At 45.6% G+C, this 17,020-nt stretch overlaps 1 protein-coding gene across 1 annotated transcript; it reads right to left on the bottom strand.

The window, feature by feature from the left end:
• Positions 1-1,106: 1,106 nt before the first annotated feature.
• On the bottom strand, positions 1,107-11,192 carry TMBIM4 (transmembrane BAX inhibitor motif containing 4). The gene is made up of 7 exons (XM_048500236.1): positions 10,873-11,192; positions 10,153-10,261; positions 8,207-8,312; positions 6,369-6,402; positions 4,873-4,990; positions 4,486-4,531; positions 1,107-2,024 (listed from the first exon to the last, which is right to left on the bottom strand). The coding sequence occupies exons 1-7, from the start codon at positions 10,967-10,969 to the stop codon at positions 1,818-1,820; spliced, it is 717 nt and encodes a 238-aa protein (XP_048356193.1). The 5' UTR covers positions 10,970-11,192; the 3' UTR covers positions 1,107-1,817.
• Positions 11,193-17,020: the final 5,828 nt, after the last annotated feature.

The following is a 17,020-nucleotide window of genomic DNA, read 5'->3' as shown; positions in this document are numbered from 1 at the left end:
TTAGTTAAAATCTTCAAGCCTGTAAGCTATAAATTTGACTCAGAACTCAGTGCCTAATTTTCAATACAATTAGTGTGGCTTTAAAAGTTAAGCAAATGTTGAATGCCCTTTCCTCGTTGCTGCATGGCATGTCCAGGCTTCCCACACCTGAGATTACACTGAAGATTTTAAGAGATTTTAAGTTAGAGAGCATGGTGTGGAGGCAACCTTCAACTTTGGCACATCTTACTTTACAATTTAAGCAATAGGCAAGTCTAGGACAGCATCAAAATTGGAAGCAGTTACCCTTGTAGAGCTTAGTAGTAGGATTATGTTAATTACCAAATATTAGTATTCTTTTTCTGTTTAAATGATTTAAAAAACCTCCTTTACAGTCTTATAGCACTAGACAATCATTTCATCTTAATACATAATTGAATAAGGAATGGAATGACACAATGACAGACTTCCCACCAGTCAGCATGCAGGACTCACAAAATGACTCTTGCATGCCACTGGTGGGAGGTTTGTTGTCCCAACATTCCAACTACTCCCTTGGATGCCTTCCCCCCGACCCAGGAGCAAGCTGGGTCTGGTGGAGAAGTAATCTCCCCCTCCACCCCCCAGCCTGGCAGCAGCTTTCCCATTCCCCCAGCCACCCAAAAAAACCAACCCAGGCCTGGTGAACAAAATGGGGTTTATTGCTAGTATTACATATTTTCTTCCATTATTAATATTCTGATAATCACCTCTCTTGTTCTGTCAACACTACTAGTACAAAACCAACCAGAATTTTATCCTATAAATCAGTGGTTCCCAAACTTTGGCCTACCGCCCCCTTTCCAGAAAAAATATTACTTAGTGCCCCCTGGAAATTATTTTTTTTTATTTTAATAGCAATTAAACAGAAAGATACATGTATTAATGTTTCTATCTGTGGCCATCACCGCCCCCCTGGATCGCTGCAGCACCCACCAGGGGGCGGTGGCGCCCACTTTGGGAATCACTGCTATAAATACTCTGCACATAAATATTAGTACCTATTGACGGTTAAAGAAGCCTTGATATGGAATTCAACTTTCTCCAACACCTTAAAAGGATCAGCAAAAATGTGAAGACATGGTCTGTAATGTTTTTTGCATTTATTAAAATTTTACCAACCTGCAGATCTTCACAATAGAAGACACTGGTGGCAAATAAAAATTTCTGACAATTATCTACCTCCAGAACCAAGTCATATAAAGAACACTATAACTTCATTAGTTTATTCCTTCCAAAATACAGTGGTATCTGAGAATATGAATATTGATTTTATTTAAGTAGAATTACATTAAAACATGTTAAAAGAAGTAGAACTATGTTTTGGAATAACTTCTTCAATCAAAATGCTAGGGCAAGCCTTCAAAAAGATCAAAATCAGTACAAGTTTGTCTTATTTAAATATTCTGTGTGCAACAGCAAAATTAAGGAGATACATTCAGACACAATTGTAAATTTCAAAGGACACATCTGTGGCAATTACTGCAGAAATAAAATAGAATGTTAATACTGCTTATTGACACAATTGGTGGTTGATGAACCAGTCTTTCAATCAAGAATAGTATGCAAACAGATGCAACAAAACCTTTGCAAAACAGCCAAGATGACTGTGATATATAATTAACTGATCTCAGAATAGAATCATAACTAACAGTTCTAACAGCCTTTGTACTGAATACACTCAATAGCCCTGGAATGTAAAAACAAGCTTAGTCTTTGAGAACATTGTTGGTTTTCTATGTCTTAAATTAAACTTTAGACACTATAGCCAAATCTCAGTTTTGAAGAACAACTTCCAATTACTTTTTATTAAATGCTTCTAACAAACGCAGCAGGTGCAGAAACAGATTGATGATATCCAAATAGAGGTTGATTGCAGCCAATATGTATTCTTCAGGAGACAGTTTGTGCATTAGCAGATGAGTGTCATAGATAATAAATCCACAGAACAGAAGTGCTCCTGCCGCAGCAAATAACAGCTCAGCTACTTCACTGTAGAAGAAGAGCTACAGCCAAAGAGCACACATACAGACATAAAGATTTAGTTCAAAATGTCTTCCATAAAAACTCATTAGAATCCAATTTAGCCATAATATATCTATAATTAAAAACAGGAATATTTGGTTTGCTTACAAAGAAGCAGTATATGCAAACTAGACATTTGCCCTCATCAAAGAGCGGCTACTAGCAATGGATTATCAACAACTGCAGAGCTTGGCCAACAAATCCTGCTCGCCAATGAACGTGGCAATTCCATTTGTGCAGGGAAACCCAGCCTACTATACTGCAGCGCTTACCAACCCTATATATAGGAGAGCCTACATGCTGGCTAGATTTAACATTATGCCATCCCTGCTCCATAGAGGAAGACTCAAGGGTCTACCAAACGATAAGAGGCTTTGCCCCTGCAGTCCAGGGCAGTTGGATTCCATTGCGCACATTCTCCTCCACTGCCCACTTTACCAGAATCCAAGATCCAGCTTATTATTACAAATCATTAACTCTATGAAAACCCTTACAGAGCTTGATAAAGTAAATATGCTCTTAAACTGCAATGACCTTGACTGTTGTCTTGCAGTGGCAAAGTTTCTGGCTGAGGTTTGCGAACTGAACTTATGATCCAGTGTGAAGTTTTATCTAGTAATTTTAACTGTATTTATATTGTATGTTCTGTATGCCAATAAAGGCTTATTGAAATTGAAATATGCAAACTAGATACTATTTTCTTGGTCTCACATATATATCATGGTTTCACATCTTATTTTCTTGTCAGTATAGGGCTTGGTCATCTCCCTGCATGACTGTCACTGCAATGTTACTGGTGTTACATTTTGCTAACATAGGCTACATATTAAAACTATGATTACAAGGCCCAGACAAATCAGATATTAAAGTCAAATCACTACCACTAGTCAATCTTCCTAACAGTCTCAAAAATAAAAAGCAGGCCAGAAAGGTTGTATAAGGTCATGCTGGCCTCCCAGTGCAATTAACTTGCATTCCTTCTAAGGGGTATGCATATGTCAAAGGCTGCAGCATGATCAAGGTATGGTGGAGAAAAGAGGTTGCCATGAACATGGAAGAAAAAATGACAACTGGGGGTAGGGCGAGGGAGCAAGGAACTTCCTCTGGGATTTATCTGATGATGCAGCTGTGGCTGACAAGAATCCTGATAGACTAGTTTCTCTCCCAGTGTCCCCAGCAACAATAAAGTTAATCAAACACATTCTTAAACTCCTGTATGTAATTAATATTTCTATAATAAATAATAATATATCAAACTTCAACAAGGCCTGCTCTGTGAATACTCAAATCTGGAAATTGGAGCTATAAACAGAATAGAGATCTTTGTACAAACTTGAGAAGCTTTCCAAGTTAATAGCAAAATCTGTATTTATTTTATTTTAAGCCACTGGGCCTTACCTCTCTATCTAAATAACAGATGCAGTATATACCCCTTTAAGAAAGGAGATCTCAGTGGCCTTCGTGGGGGTTGCCAGCCTACAAAAATTGGTTTCTGTCAGTAGAAGACTCTCCAGTGACAGGGTCCCCTCCAGGACTATTTTGGCCTGCCAGTCCAACCTTGCTGATCTGCTTCTCTGTCTCAATGGGACCAGGCCCAGTGAAAACCATCAGGCAATTTCCTACCATGTAGTTTGCAGGATTCTCCCAGGTGCAGTAGTTGTTGCCAGATGACTTGATGCCACACAACATGTGTGGGACCAGTGGCAGGCAACACATAACTTACATGACTTAGCTAGGCTGGTAGTGTGACCACAACACAACTTACCTGAGCAACCTGTTACCATACAACTTTTGCAGCTTGATCAGACTTTTTCCAAAGAGAGGCCAATAAGGAGGGAAGGCTGACAGCCAGTGTGAAATGGTGGTTAGAATGTCAGATCAGGATCTAGGAGGCACACATTCAAATCCCCACTCCATAGATGATTTTGCCGGGGGCACCTTGGGCTGGTCTCTCTCAGCCTAACCTATCTCACAGGGTTATTTTGAGGATAAAATGGAGTAGAGGAGAATGCTATAAACTGCGTTATGTCCCCAGATGGGATATAAATGAAGTAAATAATAAATAAACTTAAGATGGGGAGGGATAGATAAAAGAAAGGTTGCTTTATTAGTAGGAATTTTTTCATTCATTTATTTTATATATACTTGTGTTTGAAATGTTTTAACATTTGTCATTTTGAGGACCCTTAGATTGGGTGGAAAGGTAGCATCTTGCCTCCCTCTGATGCCTAAAATACTTTCTAAAATGCTTTTCCAAGCGGACTGCACGGAATATCAGTCAGATATCTGCAAAGAGGGGAGAATTGGTAAAAACTGCCCCTCTGGAGAGTTCAACTGCATATAAATTATTCAGACAAAATTGTTAAATGAATACATAAATATCTCCAAAATTGTAATTACCTATTACTGTTTTCAATATTTATCAAGAACATAACCACTTACCCTAAGAAAGCCTGAGAGAACAAGAATCCATAAGCAAGCAAACAACCTGTGAACAGAGTAGTATGTTAATTAGCTTACGGAAAATGGTCAAAGTATAGGACACCTACACCTTCTGAATATACATTATTGTAAAAATGTAAACTCATACACTTAACACAGATAATCACGTAGCCCTAATGTAACCCCTTTGTTTTTTTTATAAGACATTGGTCAGTTGCCTGTCCTGTTATGCTGCTCTGGAGGACACTCTATAAAAAGCCCTTCATAATATTCCAGTGTGAAAAAGGATGTATGAATTCCAAGAGTACCCAAAATTTACTTTTTATATATCAATTGTACAAAGTTAAACACTATATTTCTGTGGTTGTTTAAATATAAGCAACTTACCCAGCTCCAGCTTTGCTGAAATCCCTTTTAGACTGTAAAGTGTATACAGTGAGAGCCAGAAATACAGCAGTAGTAAGAATAAAGGCTTGCAGGACAACAGATACTTCATAGAAAGTCACTAAATTAAAAATTTAAAAAGTAAACAATTAAATTTACTTATACTTCATGCATCATCAATTTGATAGCATTCCTTGTTTAAACCAAAATTCAAGATTAGAAGCTTTACTCATTTCGACAGACCACAATTGGAACAATCATGTGCCCACATCTGCATTCTTGGAGCACAGATTATGTTGTGGCAAGTACTGAACTTTTCTACTATTACTTGTATATCATAGAAAAGTGATTTTGTTCACTTCAAGAGAGAAGACATTAAGAGCCCAGTCCAGATGGGGGTGGGGGACGTCCTTGCGGAATGGCAGAAGGGCATGCTGAAGTGTTTGCCCCCTTGCCAGTCCAAGGGGCACCCACTGGTGGAAGGGGCAAAGGCACTATTGTTGGCCACCCCTCAGCTCCACAGCGATGAAAACTGGAAGTCCAGGCCACCACAAACCTGTGTGGGCATCCTGATCATATGCCAGTGTGCATGTGTGTGTGTATGGAAGGGGAGGTAATTCCCAGGGTGAGCCGACAGTTATCGGCTTCCACCCTGAATTTGCAGCTGGTTAAGCAGTAGCCTGTGTCCTGGACTTACACCATTCCTTTGGAGCAGAGTAAGTCTATTAAGCCCTTTGGAGGGCTTTCCAGTGGCAAGGTATTGGCGGGGGTGTCATTCCCCCCCCCCCCACTGTTGGAAAGCCAGCTGGAGGCAGTGGGGTGATGCCACAGCAGTGAATCCCTGGCTACTGGAAACTCAGGACTAGACCGCCCATCTTGCTCCTGTTGTTTGCCCTTCTTATTCTGCTAAACAAAATCTAAGAGAATGATTCCCTTCAAAGGCTGAAATTCTATTGTAATGGACAAAGAAGCAGCAGTTTGTATTTGCTTCATTCTCACAGAGCAGTGCACTGACAAACAACTTTAGGGTAACATGGGCATGGCTACTAAGCTTAGCCGCCCTCAACAGACAGTCCCTATGCAAAACTACTCGGGATTCAGAAGGCCATGAAGCTTCCAAACATACAGATTGCCACAGGTGTCAACAAATGTTGGTTATGATCACCACTGATCTTGTTCCTCCCTCTGGGTTAAAGTCTGCCTCTTCCTGCTAGGTTTTTAGGACACCTGGAAATGGAAGACTTTTAGGAAACAGGCAGGGGATCACATTGGCAGCCAAACTGGGCTTCCAAGGCATCCCAAAACAGTAGTATTATCCCTTCCAAAGCCCAACAAGGTTGATTTCCCAATCAACTCTCACTTGGCCCTTGCCACAAAAGAACTGGTCACAGAGGAGGATATTTATGGATTCTACTCAGCTGACAGTTACAAGCAGTAAAAGTTTGCATATTCTTTTCATACTGGGATGAAGAGACTACATGATAAGGATGAATGTTTACCTGTGATAGCAACTGTCAGTGCTTCCAAAAGGGTCTGTAAGAAATAAAAATAAGGCAGTATAATTTGCTGTCAACATTATGGCAGTGTCACTCAGTCATTCCAATCCAAAGGGCTGTATGATGACCACTCTCTTATTCTTTTATAAATAAATATGATAGGTGCAAATTAATATTTATTTATTCCTTTCTTTCCATATCTATATATCTCTGCCATCGGGAATACGATTCCAAACCCCTTTTTTATTTCCTCCTAAAATAGTGTGTCCGAGCTTTAAAACAGTTTCGAAGAGCTACATAGTCCCAAGGAAATTACTTAGGATTCCAGATTAAATTTAACAAATGAAAAGTGTATTTAAGTTTGTTCTTTATCTTAAAGGTTTCAAAAAATAATTTACAATACATGAAACAATCTGAGGCAACAACTTCGGCTGAGGTAACTTTCACTTCACATCAATCCACTTTCCAGTCCTTTACATTTCTGAGATCTATTAGGATTTGACTCCATTACTGCTTATTTCTTTGGGCAGTTTTACACTTCGTATAACACTCAGCTGTTAATATCATCAAGGAGCTTTCTCACTATAAGTTTAACGTAGACAGCCTCACTCTTTCAGTTCAGCACAGGCTCTCCACAGTCACTCTTCATTTTCAACCAATCACCTCACTCACTCATTCTTGTCACCTCCTTCCTTCTACAACATATCTCTCATTTTAAAGAAACACACACACAACATTTTAAATTGTTACAGGTTCTATGGGACAGAACTGTTTCTAACATTGAAGAGCTGGGAAAATCCCAGCTCATGAACTCTGTGTTTGCATACTGGAACCACTATGTGGAATTCCTTATGCATCAACTGATGAAAAGATCATACGTGTTAGATATATTAGGAGTGAGACAAACTGAGATCGCTTCACCTTCCTAGAACACACTAAACAGCACAAAGTGGACTTTTAGCAAATGATTTGATATTAATGTGAAGTGAGGACTTTTATGCTTCACCAGAAGGCTCATCGGTATGACTAAAGCTATTACTTGATTCTGACCCCTTGAGCATCTTTTGTTTTTGGAGACAAATTTATGAAAATGCAAACCAAAGTTCAAGTATAAGAAAGCACCACACCATATGTACTATATGGCTGGGACTTCTCAGTTAAGAGTGACAAAAGGAGGACATGACAGATGTTTATAAAATAATGCATGGAGCGGACAGAGCAGACAAAGAACTTCTTCTCCCCAAATACTAGACATTGAGGGCATCCATTAAAGCTGGTGGGCAGTAGATCCAGTATGAACACAAGGAAATACTTCTTTACATGGAGTGATTAAAATGAGAAATTCGTTGCCACAGGATGTCGTATTGGCCATGGATACTGAAATGAAAGCATGGAGGATAGGTCTATCAGCGGCTACTAGCCATGGTGACTAAAAAGTACACCCGCGATCAGATGCAGTCAGCATCTGAATTCCAGTGCCAGGAGGCAAGATCAGGGGAAGGCCTCAGTCTCCACGCACTTTTGTTGGCCCTCTAGAGGAACTGGGTGGCCATTGTGTGGGACAGGACCCTGGACTAGATGGACCACTGGTTGGATTCATCTGATTCTTCTTATGTTCATATTTGGTAGGTACATCACTTTTCATAATGTGCCCTCCCCAAACATCTGTGAAATTTATTTTTAGGGAAATGATATTAGCAAAAATGTAGAAAAACAAAGAAATAATTAAAACAAAACATATTCTGAAAATATCAAGGGGTGATAATAAAATATATATGGTCCACAACCATTTAAAAATATTTGCAAAAATTGTGAGATTAGAAGGTTATGAAAGTACTTACAAATCCAAAGAGAAGATATAAATTAACTGGATGCTGATGTCTGTATATAGTTAATGCCACAATCACAGCCAAAGAACCAAGCAAGGACAGCAAAAGTACACCAGGGCTGTAAAATTGAGCAAAGAACTCAGGCAATATTACAGAAATATTTATTCTTCCTATCGTATTGGTAATAACATAAAATAAAGTAAAACTTTCATAAGTTACATGCATCTTATTATTGCTGAATTTCCCTGTAAGACAGCTTCAGCGTGAAGTTGTAAGAACAAAGGTGAGATGAAGGAAGGAGACAATGTCCGTATAGATTATACAGGGTTTTTTAAAAAATGTTATAAGCAACAAATATTTCATGCAAACAAAATCCTCAAGTCTTAAATGTATAAAACAAAAATGCATAATGTATGTACGTCAAACAATTTGCTTCTGGATGAATGCTATGAAAAAAGAACATAGGGTTTGTAAAAGGACACCATTGGAATGAGCCTAAAATCTTCCCATGTCATGAGACAGGTGAGAAAAACTCTAGGTTCACGTTAGCTCTAAACTATGGAGACTGCTCTACATGAGCCATCATTTCTCAGCCTCAACATCTCTCAACTATATGAGGATAATGCTAACCTATCTTACAAGACTATTGTAGGGGATACCAAGATCAGAACACACTGATTGTGTTAGAACATGGGAGCCAGCATGATGGAGTGGTTAAGAGCAGGTGGATTCTAATCTGGAGAACCAAGTTTTATTCCCCAATCCTCGACCTGAGTGGCAGAGGCTTATCTGGTGAACCAGATGTGTTTCTGCACTCCTACATTCCTGCTGGGTGACCTTGGGCTAATGACAGTTCTTCTAAACTTTCTCAGACCTATCTACCTCACAAAGTGTTTGTTGTGGGGAGAGAAAGGGAAAGGAACTTGTAAGCCACCTTGAGTCTCCTTACAGGAGAGAAAGGTGGGATATAAATCCAAACTCTTCTTCTTCTAAATAATCACACTGTTGCCAGCAGCACTATTTCTATTTTCTGGCTGGTGAAAACCAGTGGGGATGTAGTGTGGACTTCCTAAGGGAATATTATCAACTTGTCCCTTAATTTACCCTGAGGGATTGAAAGAGGCTATGGTGCAACCACTCTTAAAGAAACCATTTTTATATCCCTGGGATCTTGCCAATTACAGCCCAGTTTCAAATGTACTGTTTCTGGGTAATTGAGAGAGCAGTCACATAGCAGCTCCAGATATTCCTAGATAAAACATTACCCCTGGATCCATTCCAAGCTGGCCATGGGGTGGAGATGACTCTCATGGATGACAAACACTGTTATTGTCAACCTGACCATGGCCCCTTGTTGTGTAAGCTCCAAATGATGATTTGTATTAGTCATTGCTTGATAGTTTCTGTGTTTATTAAGGATCTGATTATTTTTAAAGTTTGTTGTTTTACAATTGTTGTTTGCCACCCTGTGTCTGAAAGGGGAGAGGCAGGATATTAAATCTAATGAATATAAATACAAAATATTTCCTTCTTTTATAAGGTTCCCACCTTATAATTCTGCTCTAATTTCTATGCCTTTAACAGAATACTGAAGTACAAAAGTTAAGCAGGCAAGGCTGTACCATACTTTTATCTTTGGTGTCAGGAAAACTGTAAGCTGCTTGGAGTCTCTGACAGATGGCTAAAAGAACTAGATGCAGGGCAGGGTAATTTTTTTTTCTTTTTAAAAAAGGCAGCAACATTAATACCTTTCTACACTAGAGTGATGACTAAAGAAAAGTTCTTTACAGCTTTGGGCCCTGGATTATTCTTAAGGAAACTCTGCTACAAAAGCAAAGATGCAATTCTTAGATTTTCCCAAACAACAATAGCCTAACGCTCTATTGGAATATGTTTTACTTTACAGTACAAGGTAGGAAGAAAGTACCTATATAATAAGATTAATTAGAGAGCTCTACCTGTCATGCACAAATGTCCGAATTGTGGTGGAGTACAGAAAAACAGCAGCGGTCACTGTGGTCAAGAAAATTTGAGCTGAAAGGATGCTGTAGACTTTGCGCAAGAAAGCTAGGTAGGAAATGAAAACAAAACATTAGCATGGTTCAATTACTGTTGAATTTTCTTCAAGATTTAATTCCCAAAGGAAGTAGTGATAAGAAATAACTGAGAAGTGGATGATGTGTTGAAATGAGCAAGAATGCAACCATAAGATATGTACAAAAAAGATTTAATAAGTATCAGTTAGATCCAAAACTGGTTCTTCCACAGATAGCAACAGGTTAACCTTATATTTATTTAGCATCACAGCACTCTTAACATGGGGACAATAATACAGGGCAGTCCTCCTCCTTTAGTACATATGAAAGATCTGCTGCGCAATGGTTAAGTTAAAAACAATCTACCTGTACACCCACACAGCCTGAACTTAAAAGAACATAAACGTGCTTCTACAAAGGAAGGAACAAGCGGAGGACTCGCTACTTCTGGGTTTCCTCGCGGTCTTATGAGCAGTTATTACTTTTATCACCCCAACCGAGACAAAATGATGTCGTCAGGCATTGCTAAGAAGGCTGATCCGAAGACGAGCGCTTCCTTATGCCTGTGATAATCCTCTCGACAGGTTTCGGCACAGGAAGGGATGGGCAGGGACAAAGGCATGGGCGAGCACGATTCTTTACCCATGCGGATATGCACGCTGGCCGAGGCCACATTGCTGCCGTAGTTGAAATCGTCCTCAATGGAGGTCTTCGGGTAGCCTTGATTCTCAGCAGCCATTATTGCTGCCGTCTAATGTAGTGAAGATCTCAGCTTCTCGGCGACAACCTCTTCGTTTCCGGATAAACAATGCCAATCGATCGCAGAGAACGTCGATCGCGCAGATTTCTACACTTCCCCCTTCACAAACTTTTGTCTTCTATTGGTGGCGGAACTTCCGCTTACAGTCACCCTCGCCCTTTGAAGAGGAAGGGGGCGGAAGCCTTACTGGAATATAAACAGGATTTCAGATTGAACGGCGTTTCCCACTGTGAGTTTATCGAGGAAGGTTTTCAGAATATGAGTGACGCAATAAAGGATGAAAGGCCGAGAGGACAGGACGTGGAACAAGCACAGCTTGCGGAACTGGGGCGTTAAGTATTTGGCCTGGAGCGCCTCGCCAGTCTTGTACCTCTCTCCAGAGGCGTATGGGACCCAAATGGCGCTAGGAGGCAAAACAAAACAAAACAAACCCTCTGGGCACCCCCGTGCGGAGCTCTGTTTACTCACGAGTAAGCCCTGTGTCCTGGCTGCTGGACGAGAAGAGGAGCCGAGGGCAGCCCCTCTTCCCAGTCCTGCAGCCAGGTGCCAGTTTCCCTCGTGTCCCAGCTGCTGGACGGGAAGAGGAACAGAAGGGCACTGTTTAATGTTCACACATTCAATTTCACATCAAGTGGTACAGTAAAAGTTTTGTTTTCAGGAACGTGTGGAAACTGGGTGTTGCTGGTTCTTCAGACATGCTGGATCCTCAAGCTTAGTGCTGTGCCCCAGTGCCTAGCAGAGGAATCCACAGTGACCAAGCCCCGTACTGTTTTGAGTACCATTGGCAACAGCCTCCTGGCCATCTAGGACTTTCCCGTGACCCTTTCCCCTGAGCCATAGAACCACCCTATGCAGCAGGCAGACAAACTGCCTAGGAGTCCTCCAGCAGAGTTGGCTCCCAATGCCCCAGGACAGACTTGAGGTGGAGATAGGTACCGAGGGATGGTGTCAACTGGCAGCACTGTCTGTCAGAAGCCCCACAACAGCTGGAGAGATCTGAGATGTGAGTGGACCATGTGTTTGCCTAGGTGTGGGGGTGAGCCCGCGAACCCAGCAGAACTGTAGAAAGAGCGCTTGGAATGCTGGTGCCGGCTACGGCCTTCTGGGCGCATACGCTCCCCCAACCCCTGCTCCCCCGTGAGTCACGGGTCATGAACTGCCTGACTTACGGTCACCAGGTGCCCCATACAAAGGGACAAAAGGGCTCTTGCCCTCAGGTGAGGATTAGCCCCAGACGCGGATGCTTCCTCCCGCACGTAGCAGCCCGATGAGATCATGCATCACATGATGATCTCCTGTTCTCCCGCTCTCCCGACCTCCTGCTCTCCTGCCTGCCTGACCCCTTTACACGCCCCCAGTGAAACCCTTATACAAGGTGCTGCGGCGAGCACCGCGGCAGAGTTACTCCAGGATCGCAGGGATCCCAGCTTCCTGCTACTGGCTCTCTCCACCAGATGAAATCTCCGTGTCACCGTCTCTTCGTGGGAGGCCCTCGTGGAGCCAAGACTGGCTGGTGCCGAAACCTGAGATCCCTCGGTTCCACCCCTGCTTACCGTCGCCTGGGAAAGGGCTTCTCGGTACCGACCACGGCCCGGCTGGATCGGCGCATCCGCCGGACCAACGCTTCGGTACCAACCGTCCGGCTGGATCGGCGCATCCTGCGGATACGTTCTAGGACACTCTCTCGTCTGGTGAACCACCGGTAAAGTATGGGAGCTTGCAAAAGCCGCGGCTTATGACAAACGCGTTAGTGAGCTGAAAAACTGCTAACGAAAAGCGGCAGAGTCCCAGTAAAGAGAAGGGATCTGTCGCGGGTTGGTTGAGGAGATTGATAGGCAATGTCCATGGTACCCAGAGAGGGGGACATTCTAATCTTAAGGATCTGGGGAAAACATCGGAAGCGCACTTCCCTGCACAGAAGAGCCTCGTAGCGCCGGTGTCGCTGCTACTGACATGGAGACAATGTTATGTCGCTTTATCAGCCTCGCATGGTCCATGGTTTTCTCTGCCATGGATCTCCTCTCCTTTTGATCTTTCACCACCTACAATTTCAAGCCCGGAATTTTCTCTATCCACCTAAACAGGACAGCCTGTCCTCCTCCACGTTTCACTTGCTTCCTCTCCTCATTCTAGGGAAACTCTCCCGCTCGGCTCTGGCGGCCCTGCTGCCTCCTCCTTTCGCTCCGCCTTCTGCTCGCTTCCCCCTCCCGTTTCCGAAGCTACCACACCTCCGTCCAATGCTAATGTGAATGGCGCTGAAGTTTGTTCAAAACTCTGGCAGAGCGTGGTAACCACGATCTCTTGAGGAAGGAAACCCTGACGGAAGACGATGTCGAACCTCCTGCGCTGTAGTGCCCTACCCATTCTTCACCCGATGACGCGTGGGGAGAGGGACATGGCGTCATCCAGCTGCAGTTGTCGAGTAATAGCCCCATAGGTTACTCCGCGTTCTCACTGAGCTCTGCATGAGCCATACGGGGCGTGGGAATCACCAGCCCCTATGTGCAAGAGGCATGTTGGAGGCAGTTATGCGGAATCACGTAATAGTTCCGGAGGACTGGAGCAAAACCACCTTCCACATGCTCTTGAACCTCTGCGCCCAATATGTTGTCTGGGAGAGCTGAGTACCGCCAACAATGCATAAGCAGGGGGGAGGCAGCCTCTGGCGGTGCTCTATACTGCCCAGCAAGGCAGCTCCCATATGGCTGCTTGAAGGTTTCGGGCCTTTCCCAATCGCGCAGGATTGTCTCCTGCCGGAGGCCACTCCCTAATGTCAGCCTCCGACTGCTCTTTCACAAGGCGTTCTTGAGAGAGTGCCCGGGCTGCCGGACAGCCAAACTCCAAAGCTTTCTCCTTAACGTCCGGCCAGAAGCCTCAGGAGCCTTTATGCTGAATTCCCTCGAACAGGCTCCAGGAGGCCCTGCAGAGACAGGTGTCGACAACGGGCGTAGCCTCCAGCACGAAGCTCCTCATGCGCTTCTTGCCAAGGAAAGCGCCTCCGCCGGAAAAAGTGCCTTGGGCAGAGGGCGATCACGAAGCTTAGGGAAGAACCCCTAAACTGGCCGATATGCTCTTAAGGGGCTTGCCAGGATATCCGGATCTTCCTCGCCTTCATCAAGGCCAGCCTCTCCTAGCTTAGCGAGCATCTTTCTCCACTGCCCGGGGACAGCCTCCCAAGACGAAGTGCTTTTCTCCCAACTTCTGCGTGCAAGCGGGGACACTTCCGGAGGGACTGTAGGTTGCCGCCGGTGGGGGGCTTACAACCCTGACGGGACGGAGGGTCCTCCCGGAGCTGCTAAGCACCCCCTGGAAAGCCTAGGACCACAGGAATGTCCCCCCAGTGTCGGGGAGGGTTTTCACTGGAGAAGCTGCAGTGCCCCGTCGGGGAAACTCGCTCTACCCGGGCCTCCTCCCCAGGCCCAGGACCAAGGAGGAGAATACTGAATCGTATCCCAGGAACCCGAGGCTCTGCGATGCCTCAAACCACCTCCTTCCCTGTGGGCATCTCTCTCACCCTGCACCCAACCTCTCTCCCTCAAGTTCCCCATGAGATCCCTTCCTTGCTCCGACTCCAGTTACAGCGACATCCCATTCCCCGAGGCCAGCCGGGTTAGTCTTGCTCCAAAGCCCTCCTCCGGGCCAGCTGAGCAGGGGTTGTTTGTCGTTCCAGGGGTCATTGACTCCACACCACCAGGGAATAGCCATTCACACATTCAGGTGTTGGGGCAAAAAGAGCATCCCCGCAGGAATTGCCCAGCGGGACCAGCTGGGCGCACAGCTGATCCTCCTGCTCCCACGCTGGCTGCTCTGCCGCCGAAAGCCAATAAAGGCCACGAAAGCCCTAGTAGTCATCGAGGCGCAGCCGGGCACCACTGCGCGGTGGCCGTGGAGACACTCCATCAGTAGCTCCCGCACTGCATTCCTGGAGCTTTCACACATTGTAGAAGAGGTGTCCATTCAAGGAGACTTCGTCGCGGGGACACCCGGGCGCCGACAGAAACCAGTCTATCAAAGAGCAGCCGAAAGTGGCTCTGATCAGTGGCCAACTAGAGGCTAAGGCCCAGACGCATCTGGGGGGTGGGGGAAAGCCAGACCACCGAGACGCAGCGCTGCCTGCCCCGCCACGGGTCACTGCAGCCGCCCAGACTTGAGCGCCAGCTCACAGTCCATCCGCATCGCCTTGGACATCCACGCGTTAACTTGTGGGGAAGGGATTTCCCGATGAGCCAGGTCAAGACGTGACCTTAGTCTGGGATGGGATAGGGCCCACTTCCCACCGCTTCCCCACATGGATCCACCAAGACCTGCCGTTGGAATGAAGGCGATGACTGCTGCCCAGAAGCAAAGAACAGAGTAGCAGCCAATCACATTGAGATCTCCGTCTCCCCAACTCCCCGACTGTGTTTCCCCCATCTCAGCCCCAAAAACTCCTGCTCAGAGGCTCCCTCCTCTCTTCTTTTCTTTCCCTTTCTTATTTTTCTTAACCAACTTGAAGGCGAGAGGGCCAATTGGCTGACTGGCCCTCCCTGAATTAAAATCTGGGCCCGTCCTGGTACTGCAGCACTGCCAGGACAGGCCCCAGTTTAAAAAGGGGGCTGCCGCCATCTGCACTTACTCACAACCTGTTTGGATTGTGGTTGCCCAGTGCATGGCAGCTTGCCCAGCGCACTGCCAACTTTCTTAGTACCACATGCTAGGCCAGTCGCTTAACCGAGACCGCCCCTTAAGGAGTGGTTTCGGTGGGCTGACAGCTTCCCCAAGATACTCTAGGAAGCTGCATCCCAATTTCTAGGCCATGTTTGCTTTTAACCCTTGTGGTCATGGTAAGTAGCCATTCACCCTAAGATGGAGAACTTCCCCCAGTCCTTTGTCCCAAAGACCAACCCCCAAGTGTGTGGTTGTCCTGCTTTCCTGATGCATCCCCTTCTTTGAGCGCACCCCAAGGTCCCTTTTTCCTGCGAATTAAGTATGCATACCCACAATTCCTTGACGGTCCACTTGCCCCCCCCCCAAGGCTCGGACCATCGCCTTAACGCATTTTGATGACGTTTTTGAAGCCAACTCCCCATAGGAGTTGCCTGCCCTTCGTGCCTCCCATCCAAGCCCAAATAAATTAAAGAAAGGGGAATAGGTGGCCCCCTTGGGGTGGCCCCCCCTTTTTGGTCGATCTCATTCAGCTGACTACATCAACAGTACTCGCTTAAAGTTAAACCTGCTCCCCATGGAGAGGCACTTCGGGCAATCGGAGCCTCTCCCACACGCCCAGGTCCACTACCACCAGTGCCAAGACCAAGCTTGGCGGGGCCCGGCCCCCCTCATAACCTGGGGAAGGGGGTATGCTTCAGTCCTTCTCCCTACAGGTCCCCAGTGGATTCCAGTCTCGCCATGTCCGGCCAACCCATGGAATGGCACCAGAAGGAAACCAACCCAATCCCAGAGATGGAGCGGATCTCCCTGGAAGACCCTGCCCCGCGGCCTCGACGGAACCGCTGCCAGCGCCAGAACGGTCCGAGGACCCGGATGACCTGGGGGGACGTCAAAGCAACGACCAGCCGAGCTCGGGAGCTGCTGCAACAGCGAGGCTGCCCCGAGACACCCGAGGATCTCTGTGCTGCCATCTTTGCGATTATCACTGCGAACTCCACAGTCACCATCATCTGCCTGCTTTACTGCCTCCTGCCGGTGACACTCGGTCACCCCCTCTTGGAGCTCAATCAAGCCAACATCTGGGAGCGGTTCGCTGCCGCTGCCAACGTCTCATCCTTCTGCCTGGGCAAGTATTTGGGGGTGGGAAGTTTGCTAAGCTCCTGCCTGCTTCCCGTCTGCAAAGCCCCTGGGGACTTCCTGGAGGAGTCTGGCCTGAGCCCCTTCATGAATGCCTCGTCTATCAGGTACTCCATGAGCACCGACTGGGGACCCGTTGTTCAAGCCCTCCCCGCTGGCGCTCTCTCTCTCTCATCACCCAAACTGTCGGCAACCACGAGTCCAACACTTGTGCCCGCATTGCTGATATGGCGGGACAAGAAGCCG

Source organism: Sphaerodactylus townsendi, linkage group LG06, assembly GCF_021028975.2.
Source record: "Sphaerodactylus townsendi isolate TG3544 linkage group LG06, MPM_Stown_v2.3, whole genome shotgun sequence".
In the NCBI taxonomy this organism is placed as follows: Eukaryota; Metazoa; Chordata; class Lepidosauria; order Squamata; family Sphaerodactylidae; genus Sphaerodactylus; species Sphaerodactylus townsendi.
This window is presented reverse-complemented; position numbering and strand designations above follow the sequence as displayed.

Excerpts from the sequence above, each read along its gene's own strand:
- TMBIM4 (XM_048500236.1), bottom strand. The coding sequence starts at position 10,969 with ATGGCTGCTGAGAATCAAGGCTACCCGAAGACCTCCATTGAGGACGAT. Across the intron at positions 10,262-10,872 it reads CAGCGTGCATATCCGCATGG|CTTTCTTGCGCAAAGTCTAC; the intron begins GTAAAGAATCGT and ends TTTCCTACCTAG. Across the intron at positions 8,313-10,152 it reads CGGACATTTGTGCATGACAG|CCCTGGTGTACTTTTGCTGT; the intron begins GTAGAGCTCTCT and ends TCAATTTTACAG.